The 27,890-nt window shown below is 46.3% G+C and overlaps 1 protein-coding gene across 1 annotated transcript in view; it reads left to right on the forward strand.

Moving 5' to 3' along the window:
* DUSP11 (dual specificity phosphatase 11) overlaps positions 1-27,890 on the forward strand; it is a 151,577-nt gene that overhangs the window by 93,056 nt on the left and 30,631 nt on the right. The window contains exons 6-9 of the mRNA XM_073618213.1: positions 2,551-2,597; positions 2,703-2,778; positions 12,234-12,350; positions 22,676-22,798. Of these exons, the coding sequence (XP_073474314.1) occupies positions 2,551-2,597; positions 2,703-2,778; positions 12,234-12,350; positions 22,676-22,798 (363 nt within the window). The remainder of the gene's footprint in view (positions 1-2,550; positions 2,598-2,702; positions 2,779-12,233; positions 12,351-22,675; positions 22,799-27,890) is intronic.

A 27,890-nucleotide genomic window follows, 5' to 3' on the forward strand; every position in this document is an offset into this window, starting at 1 on the left:
GACACTTCCTCCAGTTCTCTAGGGCTCTATTCACACCCAGGTGTTTGGAATCGCAGGCAGAATCACAGATTCCAGAATCGCAGCAAAACGTGGGACGCGATTGTGATGTCTTGTTAAATCCCAGTCACGGTGCGATTTTTGCAGTGATTAGTGGGGAATAAATTGCACTGCAAACACAGCAAAATCACTTCAGTCTCGCCAAAAAAGAATCTCTTGCTCCATTTTGAGCGACAAGCTTTGTGCGTTGCGATTTTGCCGCGATTGCAGCACGATTTTTTTGGTTTTGGCACAATAACACTGCGACATTAACAAGTAATGGCATCGCAATCAGGTCCCGCATTTTGACGCGATTCTGGAATCCCGAGCAAAGAACGCGGTGATTCCAAACGCCTAGGTGTGAATGGAGTTTTAGGGAAAGCCTGTACCTTTGTATGAACATAGAGCTGGAGGAGGAGCCTGGCATTGCACCCGTGATTCACTGAATATATAGAAAATATATGTGCATTACTTATTTTTTGTACAAAGGATGGGCTTCACCTTTAAAGTTAACCCACCAAGATAAAATGTCAGTATCCTCTGTTTATTCATGTAAAGTGCTCCCTCGGCCTGACAGCTGCAGCGAGCTGGCCGAGGATCCCCCGCTCATGTCATTCAGGAGGAGGAGAGAGCCAGCGGGTCACGTGAGTGCCGATCGGCGATCTGTGAACAGGTATATAGCTGCATTATTTTTATAAGTGAAAAGTAAAATACTGAGCCAACCTATAAGGTGTGAGCAGCCAACACAGCAATCAGACTAATTGTGATCAAAATGTAAGTAAAAGTGTAGCTCTGGGAATAAACAAAAAAAAGAGGCTAACCAAAATGTATCAAAAGGTTAGTCTCTCATGTTAGAAAGCGTGAGAATGTTTATCAATATATAATGTGTAATTCACAACTTATAAGAGTGAAAGAAAGCGTCATGTGACGTAAAGTCACGAAAAAACGCATCTAACAAAATGATCAATAACACAGGTAGTGTCAGTGAAAAATACAGTGCATCTGGAAGTGCAAAAACAGTGTATATAAATACAATGAAATGAAGAGCCTCAACATATAATGTTATGCATACAAATAAAAGGCCCGTGATGGATCTTATAGAAGTCAAAGACACAGTACTGTAACAGCTGAAAACAAAAAGTACAAAATAAATGATAAATGGATAGAAGTCCCAGAAGTGGTAACAATAAACTGTGGTATTGTAAAAATGCAACTGCTGCATTTATCGGACAGTCTCTGGGGCAAATATATTCAATGGTGGATGTACACCCAGGAGTGCCTTCACCATCCAGGGAGGGAAAAGAGAAAAAGGTATTCTTACCAAGAGTGGTGGACCCAGCTCACGGTACGGTGGTGGGTTAGGGTTACCCATACCCCAGTTGAAGTCTCTTAAGACGAAACGCGTAGGGTTAATACGCTGGCCCCGGCCACCTCAAACTGCGCTGTCCTTTATTTGTTAATTTGAACTGTTTTTATCGAATATTTTTTGTTTGGATATCCATTTTTTTATTGCAAATAAATCCCACCATACGGATTCACACCATGTGGAGATTCTTCTTTTTTTTTTCTTTTATATGCCTTTAATACTACACACCCTTCCTGGAGGAGAAGTTTTTAGTGAGCTGATACCTGCTTGGTGTTGGAGTGTTCCATTATCGCCAAAAAATTGGCATCCTGGATGTCTATTTGCCTATGGAGGAGGTTATCATGTAGCTCACCCTGGGAGCTTGACTTCACGTCTCCGTTTCCATGCCTGATTGAACCACCACCGTACGTCGAGCTGGGTCCACCACTCTTGGTAAGAATACCTTTTTTTCTTCTCCCTCCCTGGATGGTGAAGGCACTCCTAAGTGTACATCCACCATTGAATATATTTGCCCCAGAGACTGTCCGATAAATGCAGCAGTTGCATTTTTACAATACCACAGTTTATTGTTACCACTTCTGGGACTTCTATCCATTTATCATTTATTTTGTACTTTTTGTTTTCAGCTGTACTGTGTCTTTGACTTTTATAAGATCCATCACGGGCCTTTTATTTGTATGCATAACATTGTATGTTCACTTTATTAGTCACCATTATATGTTGAGGCTCTTCATTTCATTGTATTTATATACACTGTTTTTGCACTTCCAGATGCACTGTATTTTTCACTGACACTACCTGTGTTATTGATCATTTTGTTGCGGTTTTTTACGACTTTATGTTTCATGACGCTTTCTTTCACTCTTATTTTTATAAGGCACAGACACAGGAGCCCTTTACATGAATAAATAGAGGATACTGACAAAAATGGAGGGGAGGAGGAAGAGCACAGAGAAGAGAGCGGATGACAGAAGCACGTAAACTGACCACGGTGTCTGCGCTCAACAGCCATGATTAACCGTGGTCAGTTTACAGGGGGAGGGCAGAAACTGGCAGGATTAGCCTAACCCTAAGGTTAACAAAGACTTTAAATTCAGAGGAAGTTGTGCCCACATGTCTCTTTGGTTACATCCCGTCTCTCTTTGTAGGTATATGATTGATGTGCTTGGTGTGGTGCCATCTGAAGCTATAGAAAGTGAGTATCTTACAGAATATTCTATTCTTTACCATGGTTTGATTGTATTGGATATTTGAAAGCAGCATTTCGTGTATTCTCTTTATTAACTTTGATACTTTGCAGGATTCAACAAAAGCCGCGGACACTGCATAGAACGGAAGAACTATCTTGATGACCTCTTAGAGGGCAAACCTAGGAGGTAAGTTGCCACTTAGAGTTAGCGACTTTGTATTGTAAAATTTAAGAGGTGCTTTTCGAAGTTCAGGTATTTTTGGATATTATATCTGTGCACATGTTAGTTTTTTTTTTCTTTTAGAGGGCGATATCCTCATACCACATCTCAGACTCCTCACCCCCACTAGTACCTATCTGGAGAAGTCCAAACTACTCGATGTATTGAAGCTGGAGAGCGCTGCCTGCCTACCTAGATTTCTCTTTTCAATTCCAATAGTTTGTATTGTTTTTAGAGCAAAAATAAAACATCTGCACATCTCATTTAAAAGGAAACATTTTGACTTTTGATCTTCACATATAAAATTACACTTTCTCTGTACATCCTTTTAGCTTACGTCTGGGTGGAGCAGTTCCACTGAGTCTCATAATAAGTGAAGCCCCGCCCCCGCAGGGCCCTGATAGCCTGGATGAGATGAGGTGGAACCTGGGTAGGGCTGGGAGAATGGCCCCTATAAGGGGAATTTTATACATTTTTGTGCCCGCCTCTGAAACCATAATGAAATGCCCTGCGGGCCGCTGTATATGGGCTAATATTCTATAGAGAAGATAGGACTTTGGCTATTTCATTTTGTCTTTTTCATTGACCATTATCCAAGATAATTAAGTCTTGACCACGTCCAATGGAATGGTAGGAGACTTCCAGGATCTAGCAATAGCTCCGCAAGTCCTATATTTCTGCTTAATGCTTTTCTTCCTTTTGATGTTTCCTGCTTTAGAAGATATTATACCAGAGTTAGAGCCCTTTCACACTGGGGCGGTTTGCAGGCGCTATTGCGCTAATAATAGTGCCTGCAAACCGACCCGAAAGTGCCGCTGCTTTCATTCCAGTGTGAAAGCCCCGAGGGTTCTCACACTGGAGCGATGCGCTGGCAGGATGGTAAAAAATGTCCTGCCAGCAGCATCTTCGGAGCGGTGAAGGAGCGGTGTGTATACCGCTCCTTTACCGCTCCTGCCCATTGAAACGGGACGGCGCGGCTATACCGCCGGCAAAGCGCCTCTGTAAAGGCGCTTTGCGGTGGTATTTAACCCTTTCTCGGCCGCTAGCGGGGGGTAAAACCGCCCGCTATCGGCCGCATACCTACGGTTACATAGTAGGTGAGGTTGAAAAAAGACACAAGTCTATCAAGTCCAACCTATGTGTGTGATTATGTGTCAGTATTACATTACATATCCCTGTATATTGCGGTCATTCAGGTGATTATCTAATAGTTTCTTGAAGCTATCAATGCTCCCCGCTGAGACCACCGCCTGTGGAAGGGAATTCCACATCCTTGCCGCTCTTACAGTAAAGAACCCTCTACGTAGTTTAAGGTTAAACCTCTTTTCTTCTAATTGTAATGAGTGGCCACGAGTCTTATTAAACTCTCTTCTGCGAAAAAGTTTTATCCCTATTGTGGGGTCACCAGTCTGGTATTTGTATATTGTGGGGTCACCAGTCCGGTATTTGTATATTGTGGGGTCACCAGTACAGTATTTTGTAAATTGAAATCATATCCCCTCTCAAGCGTCTCTTCTCCAGAGAGAATAAGTTCAGAGCTCACAACCTTCCCTCATAACTAAGATCCTCCAGGCCCTTTATTAGCTTTGTTGCCCTTCTTTGTACTCGCTCCATTTCCAGTACATCCTTCCTGAGGACTGGTGCCCAGAACTGGACAGCATACTCCAGGTGCGGCCGGACCAGAGTCTTGTAGAGCGGGAGAATTATCGTTTTATCTCTGGAGTTGATCCCTTTTTAATGCCAATATTCTGTTTGCTTTATTAGCAGCAGCTTGGCATTGCATGCCATTGCTGAGCCTATCATTTACTAGGACCCCCAGGTCCTTTTCCATCCTAGATCCCCCCCAGAGGTTCTCCCCCCAGTGTATAGATTGCATTCATATTTTTGCCACCCAAATGCATTATTTTACATTTTTCTACATTGAACCTCATTTGCCATGTAGCCGCCCACCCCATTAATTTGTTCAGGTCTTTTTGCAAGATTTCCACGTCCTGCGGAGAAGTTATTGCCCTGCTTAGCTTAGTATCGTCTGCAAATACAGAGATTGAACTGTTTATCCCATCCTCCAGGTCGTTTATGAACAAATTAAATAGGATTGGTCCCAGCACAGAACCCTGGGGGACCCCACTACCCACCCCTGACCATTCTGAGTACTCCCCATTTATCACCACCCTCTGAACACGCCCTTGTAGCCAGTTTTCAATCCATGTACTCACCCTATGGTCCATGCCAACGCACCTTATTTTGTACAGTAAACGTTTATGGGGAACTGTGTCAAATGCTTTTGCAAAATCCAGATACACCACGTCTACAGGCCTTCCTTTATCTAGATGGCAACTCACCTCCTCATAGAAGGTTAATAGATTGGTTTGGCAAGAACAATTCTTCATAAATCCATGCTGATTACTGCTAATGATATCATTCTTATTACTAAAATCTTGTATGTAGTCCCTTATCATCCCCTCCAAGAGTTTACATACTATTGATGTTAGGCTAACTGGTCTGTAATTCCCAGGGATGTTTTTTGGGCCCTTTTTAAATATTGGTGCTACATTGGCTTTTCTCCAATCAGCTGGTACCATTCCAGTCAATAGACTGTCTGTAAAAATTAGGAACAACGGTCTGGCAATCACCTGACTGAGTTCCCTAAGTACCCTCGGGTGCAAGCCATCTGGTCCCGGTGATTTATTAATGTTAAGTTTCTCAATTCTAATTTTAATTCCGTCCTCTGTTAACCATGTAGGTGCTTCCTGTGTTGTGTCCTGAGGATAAACACTGCAGTTTTGGTTACTGAAGCCCCCCGATTCACTCGTGAAGACTGAGGAGAAGAATAAATTCAATACCTTTGCCATCTCCCCATCCTTTGTAACCAGATGTCCTTCCTCATTCTTTATGGGGCCAATATGGTCTGTCCTCCCTTTTTTACTGTTTACATACTTAAAGAATTTCTTGTGATTTTTTTTTTTGCTCTCCTCCGCTATGTGTCTTTCATGTTCTATCTTCGCGGTCCTAATTGCACCCTTACATTTCTTATTGCATTCTTTATAAAGTCTGAATGCTGATGATGATCCCTCAACCTTGTATTTTTTGAAGGCCTTCTCCTTTGCTTTTATATGCATTTTTACATTGGAGTTAAGCCATCCAGGATTTTTGTTCGCTCTTTTAAATTTATTACCCAATGGGATACATTGGCTAATGCCCTTATTTAATATGCTCTTAAAGCAAACCCATCTCTCCTCCGTATTCTTTGTTCCTAATATTTTATCCCAATTTATGCCTTTTAGCAAGGTTTGTAGTTTAGGGAAGTTGGCTCTTTTGAAATTCAGTGTCTTTGTGTTCCCTTCATGTTTCCTATTTGTGTGATTTATACTGAAACTAATTGACCTGTGATCGCTGTTACCTAAATTGCCCCGTATTTCCACATCTGTTATCAGGTCTGTATTGTTGGTAATCAGTAGATCCAGTAATGTTTTATTTCTAGTTGGTGCGTCTACCATCTGACCCATAAAATTGTCCTGCAAGACATTAAGGAACTGGCGAGCCTTAAATGAATGCGCGGTTCCCTCCGCCCAGTCTATGTCTGGATAATTAAAATCCCCCATTATGATAACACTTCCCATCCTTGCTGCTAATCCAATGTGTGATAGGAGATCCGTCTCCACTTCCTCCCTCAGGTTAGGGGGCCTATAGCATACTCCCAGTATTATTTTCCCCTTAGCTTCATCCCTTTGGAGCTCTACCCATAAAGATTCCACCTCCTCCCTAGCTCCCTCAGTGATGTCATCTCTCACATTCACTTGTACATTATTCTTGATATATATAGGCATACCCCTCCCCCTTTTTTACCCTCTCTATCCTTGCGGTATAGGGTATACCCTTGAATGTTTGCCAGCCAATCATGAAAGCTGTTGAACCAGGTCTCTGAAATTCCCACAAAATCCAAATCCTCCTCGTACAACAGTATCTCTAGTTCACCCATCTTGTCCGCCATGCTCCTGGCATTGGTGAACATGCCACATAGTTTAGACCGGTCGCATATTGTCCTCGTATTGGGTGTTTCAAGATTGCAACTAGGACTTGCTACTATACTCACCTTGTGTTTTTGTGCTTTGGTTAACCTACCACTAATGCCCCCAATACTACCCTCTGGAATATCTTCCGCGCTGGCTATCACTGTCTCTGGACCCTCCCCCCCATCGCCTAGTTTAAAAACCCCTCTAACTTTTTGGCCATCTTCATTCCCAGCAGATCTGCACCCTCCTCATTTAGGTGCAGTCCGTCCCTTCTATAGTACCAGTTACCGACTGAGAAGTCGGCCCAGTCCTCCAGGAACCCAAACCCCTCCTTACTACACCAGCTCTTCAGCCACTTGTTTACTTCCCTAATCTCCCTCTGCCTTTCTGGTGTGGCTCGATGTACCGGTAGTATTCCTGAGAACACTACCTTGGAGGTCCTTTCCCTCAATTTAGCTCCTAAGTCCCTAAAATTGTTCTTTAGGACACTCCATCTGCCTCTGACTTTGTCATTGGTGCCAACGTGCACCATGACAGCCGGGTCTTCCCCAGCCCCTCCCAGTAATCTGTCCACAAGATCCGTGATGTGCCGAACCCGAGCGCCCGGTAGACAACATACTGTTCGGAGCTTCAGGTCTTGGTTACAGATTGCCCTCTCTGTCCTTCTAAGAATTGAGTCCCCTACCACCAGAATCTGTCTTTCCTTTCCCTTTGCTGCCCCCCCACTCTCACTGGAGGAGTTCTTCCCCTGGCAGCTAGGAGAGTCCCTCATCTCCAGCAGTGCTGGTCCCTGACTGGTTTCACCAATGTCACTCAATGGAGCGTACTTATTGGGATGCTCCAGTCATGGATCGGCCTCCCTGGCACTTCCCCCTCTACCCCTCCTGACTGTCACCCATCTACTCTTTGCTAGTGCCTGCACCTCTTTGTCTCCACCCACCTCTGTGCTGGCCCCTCCTGCACCTCTTTGTCTCCACCCACCTCTGTGCTGGCCCCTGCCGGCACCTCTTTGTCTCCACCCCCCTCTGTGCCTGCACCTCTTTGTCTCCACCCCCCTCTGTGCCTGCACCTCTTTGTCTCCACCCCCCTCTGTGCCTGCACCTCTTTGTCTCCACCCCCCTCTGTGCCTGCACCTCTTTGTCTCCACCCCCCTCTGTGCTGGCCCCTTCCGGCACCTCTTTGTCTCCACCCCCCTCTGTGCTGGCCCCTGCCGGCACCTGCCGTGTACGTTCCTGGCTCACCTTTAGTATGGAGGGACTTCTCAGTGCTGACAGTTGCTTCCCCAGATTCAGAACCTGGGCTTCCAGGGAAACAATGTGCTTACATCTTGCACAGCAGTATTCGCCCTCGATCGGATGATCAAGGAACGAATACATGCAGCAAGATGTACAAAGAGTCGCCTCTCCACACCCGCCGGGCATCGTACCTATTAAATTTAGTGAGGATTTGGGGATTTTACCCTGTCCAAATTACCTAACAGCTAGCTTCCTGGCACTAATACTCAAGACAATACACAGGTACACAACAAGACAATACCCAGGTACTCACAGACCTACGTGCACTCGCAATACACAAGTACTAACGATCCACACACACTACTCAGACAACACTCAGATACTCACACTACACAGGTACTATGACCCCTGTTATAACCTCCTGTTTTAAACTCTTGTTTTTAACTCCCACTTATACCAGCTCCACTTACACCAAGTTCCACAGCCTCAGACTGAGCACGCTCAGACTGAGTCCTACAACCAGTTAAATAGGCACCTGTGAGCAATTAACCACCCCCCTTAATTGATAGATTGATGGAACCAGAGAAAAAAAAAAAAGCGATTTAAAAAGTGACAGCAAAAGGCAAATTAAAAACTAAAAGGAAAAGCCCCAAAAATGCAACCCAGCAAACAAACAAACAACAAACAAACAGCAAGACTTGTATACTCTAACTCTTGTTTTTAACTCCCACTTATACCAGCTCCACTTACACCAAGTTCCACAGCCTCAGACTGAGCGGTGTTTTACCGCCGACGCCGCCCCCCGCCCCAGTGTGAAAGGGCTCTTAGTTCACACCAGAGACGTGGTCATTTATTTCTCTGTCATACATCGCAGGTCACAGGACATTATATTCATTGCAATAGGGTCATGGTGCCATCTTCAGGTAAATGGATACTGTAATCCCTTCCCGGCTAGGCACAGCCTCAGTTTTTTTTAGTGTCTTGGGTAATGTTTGCAATCTCTACACATCTACTTTTCTTAGCTAGAATTTCTCCAAATTCTCAGTAGGAACAGGAGATTGGCTATATCCTGTTCTGTTACCAAAGGCCAAGAGGAATGGTATCTGCACCATACGATGAACATGCGGGGATGGCCTGTAATGTTTTCTGCATTGGACCCTGCGCAATTTTAGATTTCCTGGCAGTTTGGCAGAGTGCTATACAGGTCCAGGGTGGTGATCCCCAACCAGGCAGTCGTTTTCCTGAAGGCCCCCCAAGATGGGTGAAGTTTGGGACCCCTGTGGGTTCTGAGGTGTGGAACGATGAATGCCTCTGCTGGGGGTCCGTCTGGTGGCTGTACCCTAAATGGGGAAATTTCCTTCCTGTGTCTCCTGATTATCTACCCTCTCCTCCATTGAGGTTTTTACATTATCTCTTTCATGGTAGCCGCTCTGAGCACTACACTGCAGGAATAGTGTTTTATTGAAGCGGACCGGAACTGCTATCTCTGGGGCTGAAGATGAACTGGATCATTGTGTAATAAACCTTTTGGGTACCAATACGAAAGACTAATTCCCTTGTCAATTTTCCTGGGACCCGCGATATCGGGTAGAATATGTAATTCATATGTTGGTGAAACATAACGTGTCGTCATACGAGATTCCATTCACCTGTCATAGCATTTGGAAGCGCCCAGTATGTTGGGATATGTGGGAGACTTTGACCCCCCACCCCCCCACCTTTTCTTCCAAGAAGAACTGATGTTGGGGGGGGGGGGGGGGGCAGCTATCAAGACAATAGATGGACTCCACCCTTCTCCCTAGGTTGTTTGTATTATATAAGTCACCGTGCACTGAAGCCCATTGTTTAGGATTATCACAGAAATCTAGCAGTGTATGTAGAAATATATTTTCACACATTTTCCTTTGATTTAACATTGATAAACCTGGATTTTAATTTAAAGCTGAAGTTTTGTGATTTTTATAAAGCGGCACCAGAGACAGCCCTGTATAGTGAGTGCCGCCTGTGCTGGTCGCTGCTCAGTTCCTTGAAATCTGTCTTTTGTTCCCCCAGATACCCCCGCTGCTGTGATCTTCCACGGGAATTGATACACCCCACCAGGCACAGGCACATGTCCTTTACGCCCCCCCCTCCGCTTCATAGAAGTTGTACTATTACTTCCTGCAATGAAAATTGCTTCATGAATGGAGAATAGGCAAAGGAATGAAAGGTCCACCTCCTCCATTCATAGATTAGTTTTTATAGTGGAAAGTGATAGTATGGCCTCTGTGAATGGCTCAAGAGGTTGGAAAGGACGAGTGCCTGTGATAGGTGGAGCCACTTATATCAATCCCTTTGCAGCACCAGAAGATCGCAGCTGTAAAGGTATCCGAGAGATGATTGTAATGAAGATTTCATTGCACACGGGATACTTGTCATTCATGTACAGTAATTATCGTAAACAATGGTACCCAAATAATGCACGCCCTCCTTGAGTTCCTACCACTGCGCTTTAGAAAGGTGTGTATCTCAACACTGTGTATAAAACAATATATACAAAAATATAATATATGAAATGTGTGAAAGTCTGTGAAACTTCCAAAGCTGCCACTTTAAATGTGTAAGTAATTAAGTAAACTCTATTAATTTGCAAAAACCAGAAAATTTATATAAGCGGCGCTGATATTGATACAGTGACCAAGTGTATGACCAGTGTACTGAGTGATATCAAAAAACAAATAATATATATCACACAAAAGTAATCAATTGTACATCATATATAGCCCCCTAGGTCAAACAAAAATTAGATAGTAAAGTCCATCCATAGAAAAGACACATCGAAATATCCATAAAGAAGACACCGTGAATGATGTGCAGATTTCTTAAATGTCCACCAAATCAAACATGCCAGTGATTCCTCTCCCTTCAGATTCAACACTCACCGGATAAATATGCCTCACACTCTCGTGTTTTGGCACATAAGTATGGTAAACCTTACAATCAGGTTTAAGCGAAAAATCCAAATTCCATCCGTCTAAGTGCCATTTCATTCCCTATGCAAATAAAAAAATGCTCTGATAGTGTAGTAACATAAAACCAAATTTAATAAACTGTGTAAACTTCAAACATTGCACTCACATAAAATCCCTTTAAGTCAAGCAAAAAAAACACAGCAACATGAACTCCCAATCCTCCTGTGTAAACGCCCAACACCAGATGTAATGATGGTCATGGCGGACCCGAGGTGTGCGGATAAGGCTCTCACTACCACTCACTGAACCTCGTCTGATCGAACTTGGATCCCCCGCTCACAAACTCAGATTCGATACAGCGCGTCCTCCGTCACACACTGCTACTGATGGATGCCGTACAGCCACGCCCCGACATGTTTCGTCATACCTGACTTACTCATGGGATGACGAAACATGTCAGGTCCGCCGTGACCATCATTACATCTGGTGTTGGGCGTTTACACAGGAGGATTGGGAGTTCATGTTGCTGTGTTTTTTTTTGCTTGACTTAAAGAGATTTTATGTGAGTGCAATGTTTGAAGTTTACACAGTTTATTAAATTTGGTTTTATGTTACTACACTATCAGAGCATTTTTTTATTTGCATAGGGAATGAAATGGCACTTAGACGGATGGAATTTGGATTTTTCGCTTAAACCTGATTGTAAGGTTTACCATGCTTATGTGCCAAAACACGAGAGTGTGAGGCATATTTATCCGGTGAGTGTTGAATCTGAAGGGAGAGGAATCACTGGCACGTTTGATTTGGTGGAAATTTAAGAAATCTGCACATCATTCACGGTGTCTTCTTTATGGATATTTCTATGGATGTGTCTTTTCTATGGATGGACTTTACTATCTAATTTTTGTTTGACCTAGGGGGCTATATATGATGTACAATTGATTACTTTTGTGTGATATATATTATTTGTTTTTTGATATCACTCAGTACACTGGTCATACACTTGGTCACTGTATTAATATCAGCGCCGCTTATATTTTCTGGTTTTTGCAAATTAATAGAGTTTACAGTAATTATCGTACCTGCTGCGGATTTACAGAAATACAAACTACAGCTTTATCCGTCTTTGAAGGTCAATGGAGGCAAATGAGCCGTATGTTGCCAGGATGGGTTTTATTTGCTATCATTGTTTTTATTTATTTTTTCTCTCATTACCATAAAAGCAATCAAGGATCAGACCTCTCTGTGCTTCCAAAGGCCGGACACCAGCAACGCATCCCCGGTATGAAGGAGGTCGCTGACTTCAGACCACCTTTGTATCATCAGTTATGGTTTCCTGGGTAAGTTGTGAGTCTGCTATATACTGTATACCACAATAGTTCACTGGAAACTGATTATATAACAGAGCAGATACAATGAACTGCACTGCATGTAGGGGACACAAGGAAACATAGCTGAAAGTAGTTTTCATCAACTTCTTCTCACGAATTACAGCTGAAAAATATTGCAAAGAACCTATTTTGTCCAAAAAATAAAATATCTTCTGTAAATTGAAGATTTAATATACAGTGCTGTGCTCACGTTTTAGGCAGGTGTAAAATAAGAATGCTTTCAAAAATAATTTTTTATTTTTAGCAATTTACAAAATGCAAACAAGAAAAATCTAAATCCAATCAATATTTGGTGTGACTTCCCTTTTGGCTTCAAACTAATCAATTCTTACACTTGTACAAAGTCAGGGAGTTTGTAGGATTAGTCAGGTGTATGATTAACCAATTATACCAAGCAGGTGCTAATGAATATCAATTTCATATGTTGTTTGAAATGGTTATTAACTGAAACAAACAGCTGTGTAGGAGGCTTGAAACTGGGCGAGGAGCAGCCAAACTCTGCTAGTAAGGTAAGATTGTGGAAGATGGTTTCATGTCACAGGTCATACACTATGGCAAGACTGAGCACAGCAACAAGGCACAAGGTAGTTCTACTGCATCAGCAAGGTGTTTCCCAGGCAAAGATTTCAAAGCAGACTGGGGGTTTAAGAAGTGCTGTTCAAGACCTTTCGAAAAAACACAAAGCAATGGGTGAGGTTGAGAAGTGCAGCCGCAGTGTTTGGGCAATATTGAGGAGTGTAGCCGCAGTTGTCGGGCAATGTCAAAGAGCGTAGCCGCAGTGGTCGGGCAATGTGGAGGAGCATAGCCGCGGTGGTCGGGCAATGTGGAGGAGCGTAGCCGCGGTGGTCGGGCAATGTGGAGGAGCGTAGCCGCGGTGGTCGGGCAATGTCAAGGAGCGTAGCTGCGGTGGTCGGGCAATGTGGAGGAGCGTAGCTGCGGTGGTCGGGCAATGTGGAGGAGGGTAGCCGCGGTGGTCAGGCAATGTGGAGGAGCGTAGCCGCGGTGGTCGGGCAATGTGGAGGAGCGTAGCCGCGGTGGTCGGGCAATGTGGAGGAGCGTAGCCGCGGTGGTCGGGCAATGTGGAGGAGCGTAGCCGCGGTGGTCGGGCAATGTGGAGGAGCGTAGCCGCTGTGGTCGGGCAATGTGGAGGAGCGTAGCCGCGGTGGTCGGGCAATGTGGAGGAGCGTAGCCGCGGTGGTCGGGCAATGTGGAGGAGCGTAGCCGCGGTGGTCGGGCAATGTGGAGGAGCGTAGCCGCGGTGGTCGGGCAATGTGGAGGAGCGTAGCCGCGGTGGTCGGGCAATGTGGAGGAGCGTAGCCGCGGTGGTCGGGCAATGTGGAGGAGCGTAGCCGCGGTGGTCGGGCAATGTGGAGGAGCGTAGCCGCGGTGGTCGGGCAATGTGGAGGAGCGTAGCCGCGGTGGTCGGGCAATGTGGAGGAGCGTAGCCGTGGTGGTCGGGCAATGTGGAGGAGCGTAGCTGCGGTGGTTGGGCAATGTCAAGGAGCGTAGCCGCTGTGGTCGGGCAATGTCAAGGAGCGTAGCCGCTGTGGTCGGGCAATGTCAAGGAGCGTAGCCGCTGTGGTCGGGCAATGTCAAGGAGCGTAGCCGCGGTGGTCGGGCAATGTGGAGGAGCGTAGCCGCAGTGGTCGGGCAATGTCAAGGAGCGTAGCTGCGGTGGTCGGTCAATGTCGAGGAGCGTAGCCGCGGTGGTCGGCGAGCAGATGTAAGGCACCTCCTGCTTCCTTCCATATCCAGTAGTGCCATAAGCACAGAACTGATGGGACCCAGGTACACCCATCTACTGTCCGGAGAAGTCTGGCCAAAAGTTGTCTTCATGGAAGAATTGCTTCCAAAAGCCTCCGATGTGGAAGCAAGGCTGAGCCGCTACAACTATACAGGAAAACACAGGACTGAGGGGGCAGAAAATGGCAGCAGGTGCTCTGGACTGATGAGTCGTCGCAATGTGAAATAGTTGGCTGTAGCTGGAGGCTTTTTTTCGGGGGAAGGGCTGGAGAGTGGTACAATGAGTGTCTGCAGCCAACCCGTGAAGCATTTTGGAGGTTCCTTGCAAGTTATGGGCTGAATTTCTGCAAATGGAGTTGGAGATTTGGTCAGGATCAATGGCAGATGCTTCTCCATCATGTCATACCATCAGGGAGACATGCGATTGGTCCCAAATTTATTCTGCAGCAGGACAACCACCCCAAACATCCAGCCAATGTCATTAAGAACCATCTTCAGTGTAAGGAAGAACAAGGAGTCCTGGAAGTGATGGTTTGGCCCCCACAGAGTCCTTATCTCACCATCTTGTCTGGGATGAAGTATTGGAGGCAGCTGACATCCACAGAAGACCTGTGCTTAGTTCTCCAAGATGTACATAGAACAACCTACCTGCCAAGTTCCTTTACCTACTGTGTGCAAGTCTACCAAGAAGAAGGCAGGGGGGGGGGCGCACCCCAAATATTGGATTTATCTTCTCTTTCTTTTTTATCAATTAACAAAATGGAAATAAATGAACTATTAACACTTTGATTTTTGAAAGTCTTCTTCATGTACAGCATGTTAGGATCACACCTGCCTAAAACATTTGCACAGCAGTGTAGCTCTGTCTAAAATACAACCCCAATTCGAAATAAGTTGGGCGCTGTGTAAAATCTACATAAAAACAATGCAATGATTTGCGAATCTCAATCCCATATTTTATTCACAGTAGAAAACCTATCAAATGTTTAAACACTGAGAATGGACCATTTTTAGAAACAAATACAAAATTTTATGGCAGCAACACTCCAAAAAGTTGGGTCAGGGCAACATAAAGCTGGCAAAGTGGTACCAACAAGGAAGAGCCGGAAGAATGTTCTTCAACAAATTGAAGTGAAATTCCACCCAAAAGTGGAACTTTCGCTTTAAGCCCTCCTCGACCCCTTAATGCCACATTTGGTATGTCATTTTTTGGGGGGGGGAGCTAATGTACGGGACTTGTACTGAACAGCTGGATACCTCCCACCAGGGCCCTGGGAACCACCAAATGACACCCACACACGAGATGAGGTTAGAAGGATGTCCATTCATTAAGGGCATTGTCCCTTGGTTTTATAGATTGTAAAAGTCAGATGGGTTACAATACATTCAGGGTTTGGTTTCAAAGAAAGAGGATGGCAATTCTAGGAAAAGGAGTCTCCGTATGACGTGCAATCTTATAGTATCTTTAGTGTGAGAGGAACATGTCAGTGTCCCAAAAATAATACAGCCATTATAGCCATTCTAATCTATTAGTCAATACATACAGTTGTGCTCATAAGTTTACATACCCTGGCAGAATTGATGATTTCTTGGCCATTTTTCAGAGAATATAAATAACACAAAAACTTTTCTCTCACTCATGGTTAGTGTTTGGCTGAAGCCATTTATTATCAATCAGCTGTGTTTACTCTTTTTATATCATAATGACAACAGAAACTACCCAAATGACCCTGATCAAAAGTTTACATACCCTAGTGATTTTGGCCTGATAACATGCACATAAGTTGACACAAAGGGGTTTGAATGGCTATTAAAGGTAACCATCCTCACCTTTGATCTGTTTGTAATTACTGTGTGTGTATAAAAGGTCAATGAGTTTCTGGACTCCTGACAGACCCTTGCATCTTTCATCCAGTGCTGCACTGACATTTCTGGATTCTGAGTCATGGGGAAAGCAAAAGAATTGTCAAAGGATCGGCGGGAAAAGGCAGTTGAACTGTATAAAACGGGAAAGGGATATAAAAAGATATCCAAGGAATTGAGAATGCCAATCAGCAGTGTTCAAACTCTAATCAAGAAGTGGAAAATGAGGGGTTCTGTTGAAACCAAACCACGGTCAGGTAGACCAACTAAAATTTCAGCCACAACTGCGAGGAAAATTGTTCGGGATGCAAAGAAAAACCCACAAATAACTTCAGGTGAAATCCAGGACTCTCTGAAAACATGTGGTGTGGTTGTTTCAAGATGCACAATAAGGAGGCACATGATGAAAGATGGTCTGCATGGTCCAGTCTCCAGAAGAAATCCATTACTACGCAAATGTCATAAAGTATCCCACTTACAATACGCCAAACAGCACAGAGACAAGCCTCAAACCTTCCCGCACAAAGTCATTTGGAGTGATGAGACTAATATTGAGCTTTTTGGCTACAACCATAAACGCTACATTTGGAGAGGAGTCAACAAGGCCTATGATGAAAGGTCCACCATCCCTACTGTGAAACACGGAGGTGGATCTGTGATGTTTTGGGAATGTGTGAGCTACAAAGACACAGGAAATTTGGTCAAAATTGATGGCAAGATGAATGCCGTATGTTATCAAAAAATACTGGAGGAACATTTCATTCATCAGCCAGGAAGCTGCGCATGGGACCTCACCTGGCTGTGAAGCCACAAGCTGTCACAGCTGTGTGCCCACACTTGCAATGCCGGCGCCACGGAGAGGCGGGGGAGAGGAGCGAGGCATTCGGGCGGCCGCATCGCTTGACCGCGGGATAGGTGAGTGTCTGTTTATTAAAATTCAGCAGCTACACTTTTTGTAGCTGCTGACCTTTAATAAACTTACAAAAACGAGTGGAACTCCAATTTGATTGGCAACAGGTCAGTAACATGTTTTGGGTTTAAAAAAAAACAACAAAAAAAAACATCATGAGAGAGTCCGAGCGTGTAGTTGCTGGAGTTTTGGGATGCACCAAAGATTTTCAGTTGGTGAAAGGTCTGGACTGCAGCCAGTGAAGCCCCCAGACTCTTCTACTAGGAAGCCATGCTGTTGTCATAGATGCATTGTCTTGCTAGAATATGCAAGGCCTTCCCTGAAAAAGATGTGGTATGGATGGGAGCATATATCTTTCAGTATTGATGATGCCTTTCCAGATGTGAAACTGCCTATTCCATACACACTAATGTGTATGGATCACTCATGGTTGCCAAAAAATTTCACATTTTTGATTTGCCTGACCACAGAACAGATTTCCACATTGCAACAGACCATTTATAATGAGCTTTGGCCCAGAGAAGATGGTGGTGTTTCTGGATAATGTCCAGATATGGCTTCTTTGCATGATAGACCTTTGCCTTATATTTTTGGATAGCATGGCGAGCTGTGTTCAGTGATTTCTGGAAGTCTTCCTGAGCCCATGCAGTGATGTCCATCAGGGTCATACCTGTTTTTAAAGTGGATGTAAACCCGATTCATGCAATTTGGCCTAAGCACATATATCTGTAGTGTTTTCTTATCTCTCTCCTGTCCTGTGTCTTTTTGCTGCTGCGTTCTTCTGTTATCAGCATGATAACTTCAGACAAGTTCAGCGTCAATCAAGATAAAATCAGCCTGAAATCTGTGTGGTGGGAGGTTGCTATTAACAAATTAGCAGGGGGGGCGTGGCTTGGCACACAACGCGGATGGCTGCACGAGAGAGGAACTCCGCTGAACCCTCGGCTCCTATGGTCTTAAGGGCACCGCTCTTTGGCTGAAACATGAGCAGACTCACTCGCCATAACTCCGGTACCCGCCCTTCCGCACCTCTCCCTGGCTCCCAGAAAATACCAGACACCTTCAAAATACAGCACCGCTGTCACAGGGCCTCATCCAAGATGGTGCAGCCTCGTGGAGAAGAGGACTTTAGCGAGGACTCGCAGTCAACATACGAGGAAGAGGTAAGGGGCACTCCTTCACCTGATCACCTTCATGGCAATGATGAAGATAGCCGTGGACGTAAAGTGCACTTTCTCATCCACCATCACAGAACTTAAGGCTGACAAGTTAGAGGAGGTGGAGAAAGCGGCTCCAGATGGGACAAAGCCATTCCACGTTTGGAGAGAGTCACAGACTCTCATTCAGCACATCTTATTGAGATGAACCGCCAATTAGAGGATTTGGATAAGAGGGAGAAGGGTGAGAGGAATACCCGAAACAGTGGAGCAGAGCAGCATTTCCTCTGCATTGCAATCTGTCTTTAATGATCTGCTGGAATGTCAAACTGACACACAGATTGAATCTGAGAGGGCACTGAGGGCCGGCCGACTCGGCACCTCCCAGAGACATAATATGCTGCCTTCCTAATTTTAAGCTGAAGGAGGAAATTACGGCGAAAGTATGCCGCAATGAACTTCCAATCGCCCTGAACAATAGGCGCGCACTACGACCCCTACTGGACATACTCCGCAAACAAAGCATCTCATATAAATTGAAATTCCCTTTTGCCTTAAACGTGACCTTCCAGGGCAAACAATTATATTTACGCACTCCCAACGACCTTCAGAAGTTCTGCAATGACCTGCAAATACCACCTGATGTAATACACCAATAATTTTTTGTTTTTCAATTGAAAAGAAAAGAATATGAAAACATGAATGATAAACAGTCACAGTTATATATTTTTTTTTTCAATAAATGTTTATTAAAATTTTTCAGATATACATAAAGTCACAGTTATCGGGTATACATTGAAACAGAAGCTGTTAATACAATCAATAAGTCATACAATCAATAAGTCATACAATCAATAAGTTTCTTTCAGAAATGAAAGAACAAGTTCAAAATACAGTCAACTGAGCCTCTTACTAGGTCACTTCTGTATTAGTGATGGAGGTGAAGTTCTGACCCAGTAAAGTATTCCTATGGTAAAGCAGGAATACCCTAATTAACAAGTGTATAAACTAAGGATCATTAAGTATCTTCATGTGATGGAGAAGGGGTTGGTGTGGGGGGAGGGGTTGGTGTGATGGAGAAGGGGTTAGTGTGGGGGTAGGGGTCCAATCGGGGTAATGTTATGTACCCATCAAAGCTACCCTTAAACCCATTCACCCCTAAAGGGTTCTAGTCACAGTTATATTTTGATGCAACTAAAGTTATAGAAAGAGCAAATATCAGGTAGCAGGTCGGCGGGTCTCATCCTGTTTATCGGGCTAGAGAGACTCAGCCCGTCATACTTTCCGCTGAGTATGAGACATATCTGTCCTCCTAAGAAGGGTTCTTGTGTGTAATAAATTTGGCAGGCTTCCTGTACAATACTTAAATTATGGCGTATCGCCTGGGGTTAAGGGATGGGTCAGGCGGGCACGTGCGGGGGGAGGGGGGCCAGCTTGTGCCTCCAGCTAACCGCCTCCCGCCCTAGCCCCCTCGAGTCCAGGCGTCTGTACCATGGTGGCACAAAGGTGCCAATTCCCCCTACAGGTCGGTGTCTCCCATGGCATCAAACCGCCAGATCCTATCAGGCCAACCTGCTCGTCTATTTCTCGCCCGTCACCTGGCATCTAACATACTGGCTATCTGTAGGTAGGCAGCAATGACCAGTTAAAACATAGTCCTGTCGACATTTCCACACGTGCTGGAAAGCTAAAAAGGAGAGGAAAGAACATCTCGCCCCCATTCTCTCATTTGGTTAAATGATGTATTGGTGTGTTGGAACCCTTCAACTCGTGGAATTCATCTGTGAGGGCGCCCCCTCAGGGATGGCTCCGCCAGTTCCAGGAGGGCTACATCTAAGCTGGAAGGCATGTGGCCCAGGTCTAGAGACATACACGGTCCAGGGCTGCCAAGTTGCGGTGAAGCGGTCACAGACACCCCTGCAGGTGGCAATCCAATCCTCTGCCTCTCGGATGTCACCCACCCAGCGACGCCATTCCTCCCTGTTTGGGGTTTGCGGGCGCCTCCAGAATATGGAGAGTAGCCGCTTAGCTGCATTTAGCAAGTGAGGCAGCACATTTTTCTTGTACTGGCTCATTGGCTTGGGAGAAATGTGTAGCAGGAAGTGAACCGGAGAGAGAGGTATGTCTATGCCCATAATTACTTTCATTTGGGACTTGATGTCTTCCCAGTAAGGTCTGATCACAGGGCAATCCCACCAAATGTGCAGAAGGGTGCCTTTGTGACCGCAACCCCTCCAGCATTGGTCTGGTGTGGATGGGTATATTCTTCTTAAGTCTGCCGGTACTCGTACCAGCGCATCAGTATTTTGTAATTAATTTCCTGCGTCTTGGAGTCAATTGAGCTGGATTGAATAAGTTGGTAGAGGGAAGATAGTTGGACGGGGGTGAAAACTGTCTCTAAGTCCCATTCCCAGGCCCTAATGTATGAGGGCTTCACTGCAGGAGAAGCAGAGCTAAGCAGTTAGTAGAGTTCAGAGACCATATGTGGGATCGGTTCTTCTGCTATGAAGAGGCGTCCGAAAGGTGTGAGTGAGGAGATATCTCGTATGGAGTCTCCTTGTGTTTTGAAAAAATGGTGGAGCTGCCTATAATGCCAAAAGTCCATAGGGAAACTTCCCGCTCTGTCCCGTAGGGTTTCGAGGGGAATTAATTTACCGTCCTGCATTAATTTACCACAACTGGCGCTACCATCGTCTACCCAGGGGCCGAAGAAAGCTGCCTGTTTACCAGGCAGGAACCACAGATAACCTCCCAATGGGGCCAGTGGGGACAAAGGGGGCACCAGTGCCAAGTTGGCGTTGAGTCGGTCCCAGGTTTTCAGAACCTGGGTTGTCAGCAGAGAAGTAGAGGTAAACAGCCCCCTGTGTTCCCGGGCCAGCCACGGGGCATAGGCCAAATTTCTCCCCGCCATATATTTTTCTAGTGAGACCCATAGCTTGGATTGCGTGTGGAAGCGCCAGTTAAGTATCCTGTGGAGGAATATAGCCCTATAATACCTTTGAGCATCTGGGAGGCCCAGACCTTCTATGTCTCCTATGGCGACTCAACAGTGTAATTGCAATTCTCGGTCTCTTATTGTTCCAGACAACAGTTGATATCAGACTGGATAGTTGGGCAAAAAAGCTCCTAGGTAGGGCCACGGGTACCATCTGCATATAGAACAACACGCGTGGCAGAATGTTCATTTTCATGTTATTGAGTTTTCCTATTCAGGTGAAAGCTGTCTTAGTCCACAGGGCCAAATCTGTTTTCACAGTTGTTAGTAGGGAGGGAAAGTTAGTGGTATATAGGATGTCAAACCTGTCCGTCAGCCGTATACCTAAGAAGTATTTTAGGGAGCATTTGGTCCAAGTGAATGGGAAGGCAGTTTGCAACCTGTCAGTCAGGGAGGGTGTCAATTGAATAGGTAATATTTCTGACTTCGTATAATTGATTTTGAAGTTAGAAAGTGTCCTGAAGTGTTGGAGTTCCTGCATCAGATTAGGCTAAGAGATCAGAGGTTCTGTGAGGTGGAAAAGCATATCGTTGGCGTAAGCCGAGAGCTTGTGCTCCGTGTTACGTACCGTGAGTCCTTTAATATCTGACAGTGCATAGAAACGGTTCCAGCATCAGGGCGAACAAAAGTGGTGAAAGGGGGCCCCCCTGTCTCGTGCCATTTCTGATCGGGAATCTCGGGGAAAGGAAGCCGTTGACCTTGACTTGAGCATTTGGGTCCGAGTACAGAGCCATGATCCAGGTGAGGATGTGTGATCGTAGGCCCAACGCCTCCAGCACGTAAATAAGTCCAGTCCACCCGATCGAAGGCTTTCTCCGTGTCGGTGAACAGGATCAGGTAGGGAGGGGATTCAGGGGAAGCATGCGCCCAGTGAATAAGGTGAATTGCTCTGATAGAATTGTCTCTAGCCTCTCTGCCTGTTATAAACCCTGTTTGATCGGGGTGGACAATTAGTGGGATTAGGTGCTTCAGTCTGGTCACAAGGATCTTGGCTAGTATTTTTATATCCACATTAAGAAGGGATATGGGTCTGTAGCTTTGGGGCATAGCAGGATCTTTTCCCTCCTTAGGGATTACGGAAATATGGGCCAATAGGGCTTCGCTAGGGATTGCGGTGCCATCTGCTATAGAATCAAAGTAGTTGCACATCGACTCGGACAATAGGGGTAGAAACAGTTTATAATATGTTTTGGTGAACCCGTCTGGGCCCGGGCTCTTCCCATTAGGCAAATCACCGTGGATTCTAGTGGTGGTAATGGGGGCTTCCAGTGTGGAGCAATGTTTGTCTGTCAGTGGGGGTAGGCCAGTTAGGTAAGTTTGAATGTCTTTCATTCTTGCAGCCTGGGTCTCCGGGGTCTGTGTTGAGTTCAGGTTATAAAGAGTGTTATAATAGTCCCGGAACCCAGGAGGGCCCGATCGTGTAGTCATCTGAACGGATTTGTTCGGTGTTTAGTATTTGCAGTCCTTTTTAGGACTGTATAACACGTTGTCCCTTCATTTTTGCATGATTGATTCTCTATTTTTTTTTTTGGATGTTTCTTTATTGTACTATTTTTTTCCTCACAGCCATTTCTTTCTTTTTTTTTTTTTTTTTTTTTTTTTAAAGCCAACCATTGGATAATCCAAGTTGGGTATCTAGATTACCTGCACCTATATTTTCCCAGCTACCAGGGCCGTATATGGCTGGGCCTCAATACAGCTTCCAACAGATGGGCGGAAGACCACCTGGGTGAGTGCTCCACCTTTATTCAGCTCTAGCAAAGAAATCTTTGGGTTGAGCTCTCTGATTTTTCTAAACTTTATTGTAGAATCAATGAAACTCAGATGTGTTTTGTGCTGGTGCACTTTATTCATTAAAGTACAAAATAATTTAAACCGAGACATCATATTCTAAATATACCTTAAAGAGGAAGTAAACTGGCATATTTTTTTTTTATGACCTGCAAATTAAAGCCATAATGTGCTAGTATGTAACGCATACTAGCACATAATGCATGCTAGCATATTATGTGAAATTTGCCTGCAAAGGAAGCCCTCAATCGATGCCTTGTCCCCGCTGCAGGCCACATCCATCTTCACCCATCTGCCTTCTGGGTTCACGAACTCTGGCTGTGTGATTGACTGGAGCCACGTGACGTCACTCCCACGAATGCGCGGGGGAGCCGCTGTTCACAGCACAGGAATCTGAAGGAACGTCACAAGTGGCTGTTCCTTCAGAGCGCATGTGCTGATGATGTCATCGGCTGCATGTATACTATATATCTCCTAAATGGGGCCCGAGATATTTACAGTACCTTTATAGGTAAGTCATATTATAAGCCTCATTATAGACTTATCTATAGGTGGAAGTAATGGATCAGAGTCTCCTGGCGTTCTGCTTCTATTTCTCTTTATAAGCTCTCTTATCTATAGGTGTTGGATTACTTGGCACGTTATTTGTAAAATGAAAATATTACATCTTAATTGTACAGTTCAGGACACACCATTTATAGGCGTGTTCTAGGCGTGGTATAGACGGGTTATAGGCGTGTACCTTCAGGTGATTGGACACTGGCCAAGCTTTTTAGGACACGCCCCCTGAGTGCCGCTTCTGTAACTCTCCTCCATTTCACCAGTTTTCAGTTTTGTGTCTGAAGACCATGGACCTTTTCTTCAGAGAATATAAATATACATATTTTTGCAGAAAAAAAATTAACATTTTATATTTTTTTCTAAAAGAAGCCTGAAAAGCGTTGTGCCCATAAGCAGTGGATGGGGGGGGGAGGGGTGCAGTGTCAGGCTTCTGCACATTCTACCTTCAGCTGATCACTTAGTACATTGAAAACCACAAGCTGTTTGCTGCGATGACAGACGGGACTTGTGGTTTATTAATTCACAGATCTGTGCGGGCGGAGCAGATATTAAATGTGACAGACGGGCCGTCCCCGAACGGTTCCCACAAAGTTGGGAGCATGAAATTGTCCAAAATGTCTTAAGAGTTCCCTTCACTGGAACTAAGGGGCCAAACCCAACCCCTGAAAAACAACCCCCACACAATAATCCCCCCTCCCCTCCACCAAAGAGTCCTGACCTCAACCCGATAGAACACCTTTGTGATGCATTAGAGCAGAGTCTGCGAGCCAGGCCTTCTCGTCCAACATCAGTGTCTGACCTCACAAATGCTCTTCTGGAAGAATGGTCAAACATTCCCATAGACACCCTCCTAAACCTTGTGGACGGCCTTCCTAGAAGAGTTGAAGCTGTTATAACTGCAAAGGGCGGAGCCAACTCAATATTGAACCTTCTGGACTAAGACTGGGATGTCATTAAAGGTCATGTGTGTGTAAAGGCAGGCGTCCCAATACTTTTGGGAATATAGTGCGTGTAAAGGCAGGCGTCCCAGTACTTTTGGCAATATAGTGTATATAAAGGCAGGCGTCCCAGTACTTTTGGCAATATAGTGTATATAAAGGCAGGCGTCCCAGTACTTTTGGCAATATAGTGTATATAAAGGCAGGCGTCCCAATACTTTTGGGAATATAGTGTGTTTAGGATTTGGAGCATCATCCGGTCCTCCTTTATATGCCCAGTCAGGATGTTCAGATATTTAGGGTATGGAGCTTCATCTGGTCTTTCTCCTCCTTTGATCCCCTTCGGTCCATTCAGCCGATTCCTGTCTACATACTCAGCGGGGGACCGCGCCTGCACAATTTGTGTCGGTACTTCTAGTCTTCCCTAGCAGCGTATTTGAAGGGTCACACAATGGGGAATCGCTGCTCCCCTGAAACGCGTCCACTGGAAGAACTTATACTTTGAATTCAATACTTGTTTTCAGACTCTTTAAATCTTTTGTTGCATCTCAGTGCTGCTGATCTAATGCAGCCTTTTTGCAGCTACTTCTATTTACATGCACATCAGTCATGACTGCGTGGCATTTCTCAGGGTCTGTGGCCGGGCACATCGGGGGGAAAAACCAGACTGTCCAAAATTCTGGGTCTTACCAGACATAACGTTGGGTCAAAGAAAAGGAGATCGAATTGAAAAAGTCTGAGAGCCGGATTCAAGGCGGATCTTCAGATGAGGGCCCTGTGCCCCCCCCCCCCCCGTGGCCTCAATGAGGGCCTTGTGCCCCCCCCCGTGGCCTCAATGAGGGCCCTGTGCCCCCCCCGTGGCCTCAATGAGGGCCCTTTACTCCCCCGTGGCCTCAATGAGGGCCCTGTGCCCCCCCCCCCGGCCTCAATGAGGGCCCTGTGCTCCCCCGTGGCCTCAATGAGGGCTCTGTGCCCCCCCGTGGCCTCAATGAGGGCCCTGTGCCCCCCCGTGGCCTCAATGAGGGCCCTGTGCCCCCCCGTGGCCTCAATGAGGGCCCTGTGCCCCCCCGTGGCCTCAATGAGGGCCCTTTACTCCCCCGTGGCCTCAATGAGGGCCCTGTGCCCCCCCCCCGGCCTCAATGAGGGCCCTGTGCCCCCCCCGTGGCCTCAATGAGGGCCCTGTGCCCCCCCCGTGGCCTCAATGAGGGCCCTGTGCCCCCCCCCGTGGCCTCAATGAGGGCCCTGTGCCCCCCCCGTGGCCTCAATGAGGGCCCTGTGCCCCCCCGTGGCCTCAATGAGGGCCCTGTGCCCCCCCGTGGCCTCAATGAGGGCCCTGTGCCCCCCCCCCCGTGGCCTCAATGAGGGCCCTGTGCCCCCCCCCGTGGCCTCAATGAGGGCCCTGTGCCCCCCCCGTGGCCTCAATGAGGGCCCTGTGCCCCCCCCGTGGCCTCAATGAGGGCCCTGTGCCCCCCCCCGTGGCCTCAATGAGGGCCCTGTGCCCCCCCCCGTGGCCTCAATGAGGGCCCTGTGCCCCCCCCGTGGCCTCAATGAGGGCCCTGTGCCCCCCCCCCGTGGCCTCAATGAGGGCCCTGTGCCCCCCCCGTGGCCTCAATGAGGGCCCTGTGCCCCCCCCCCATGGCCTCAATGAGGGCCCTGTGCCCCCCCCCCCCCGTGGCCTCAATGAGGGCCCTGTGCCCCCCCCGTGGCCTCAATGAGGGCCCTGTGCCCCCCCCCTGGCCTCAATGAGGGCCCTGTGCCCCCCCCGTGGCCTCAATGAGGGCCCTGTGCCCCCCCCCGTGGCCTCAATGAGGGCCCTGTGCCCCCCCCCCCGTGGCCTCAATGAGGGCCCTGTGCCCCCCCCCCGTGGCCTCAATGAGGGCCCTGTGCCCCCCCGTGGCCTCAATGAGGGCCCTGTGCCCCCCCCCGTGGCCTCAATGAGGGCCCTGTGCCCCCCCGTGGCCTCAATGAGGGCCCTGTGCCCCCCCCCCGTGGCCTCAATGAGGGCCCTGTGCCCCCCCCCCCCGTGGCCTCAATGAGGGCCCTGTGCCCCCCCGTGGCCTCAATGAGGGCCCTGTGCCCCCCCGTGGCCTCAATGAGGGCCCTGTGCCCCCCCCCGTGGCCTCAATGAGGGCCCTGTGCCCCCCCCCGTGGCCTCAATGAGGGCCCTGTGCCCCCCCCCGTGGCCTCAATGAGGGCCCTGTGCCCCCCCCCCGTGGCCTCAAAGAGGGTGTTACGGTTTTACCATTTGTTCACGATTATTAGGACTGTCTGTGAATTGTAATGGGTTTATTTTTGTTGGACATTCCTTGGAATAAATTGTGTTTATATAATATTCCTACAATTATAAAGGAATACTTCAACACAAAAATAGGGAAATAAAGCAGAATTGTGGAGAATGTCATGAATGAAAATGTTGTTGCTGATAAAATTGACCATTTGCGTTGCTATCTTTATGTTGTAATATCAAAACTTTCCACAAGAGGGCATATTTTCCACTTTTTGAGCAATAAGACTTTCTCCCTCTGCTGGTTGGAATGCGTACGGCCGTTTTTGCGGGAACATTGGAAATGACGTTTTTAAATGTTGGATGCATATCCCCAGTGATGTAATTTTGCATGCATGATGATGTCAAATGATGTCATTCTGGACCCAAACATGGTGGCCATCGTTCTGCACATGTAACCTGTATAGCACACACTTTTTATTTTTTGCACCATGTCACCCTTTGACAACCCTGATGAAGCCTTTTAGGTAAAACATGTTTTGTTCTTTTTTTCTTTTGGCAGAAGGTATTTTCCTTAATATTTGGTTTATTTATCGGCGAGTGCAATCTGCTATAGTGCGAGGAGAGGGATCACCTTAGACCAGGGATATGCAATTAGGGGACCTCCAGCTGTTGCAAAACTACAAGTCCCATCATGCCTCTGCCTCTGGGTGTGATGCTTGTGACTGTCAGAGTCTTGCTTTGCCTCATGAGATTTGTAGTTCTGCAGCAGCTGGAGGTCCTCTAATTGCATATTCCTGTGTTAGACTGTAGGTGGCTCTATAGTCATCTGATATGATTGTCTTCTACACAATGCTGTGGGGAAACGTTGCTCTAGTATACAGGGATCCAGTGGGATAGAAGCGCCCTGGCAGAGCACATCCCCCCCCCCCCCCCCCCCCCCCACGGGTCGTTTCCTGATGGTGACATCTAGGGTTGTCCTGATACCACTTTTTTAGGACCTAGTACAAGTACCGATACTTTTTTTTCAAGTACTCGCCGATACCGATTACCGATACTTTTTTTTTAATGTCACGTGACAGTGTTTTTTTTTGTTTTTTTTTTTTTTTTAACAGTGTTTTCTTTATTTTTTGGGGGGGGGGGGGGGGGGGGGGTGGGTTAGGAAGGGGGTGAACGGTGTATGTGTGTGTGGTTTTTTTTTTTTTTTCTTTTTTTTTACAATAATATTTTTTTTTATTTTTTATGGTTTTTTTTTTTTTGTTTGTTTTTTAATCAGCCCTGTTGGGGGGCTTTGGTGAGATATTAGG

Source organism: Aquarana catesbeiana, linkage group LG03 (assembly GCF_042186555.1).
Source record: "Aquarana catesbeiana isolate 2022-GZ linkage group LG03, ASM4218655v1, whole genome shotgun sequence".
Taxonomy (NCBI): Eukaryota; Metazoa; Chordata; class Amphibia; order Anura; family Ranidae; genus Aquarana; species Aquarana catesbeiana.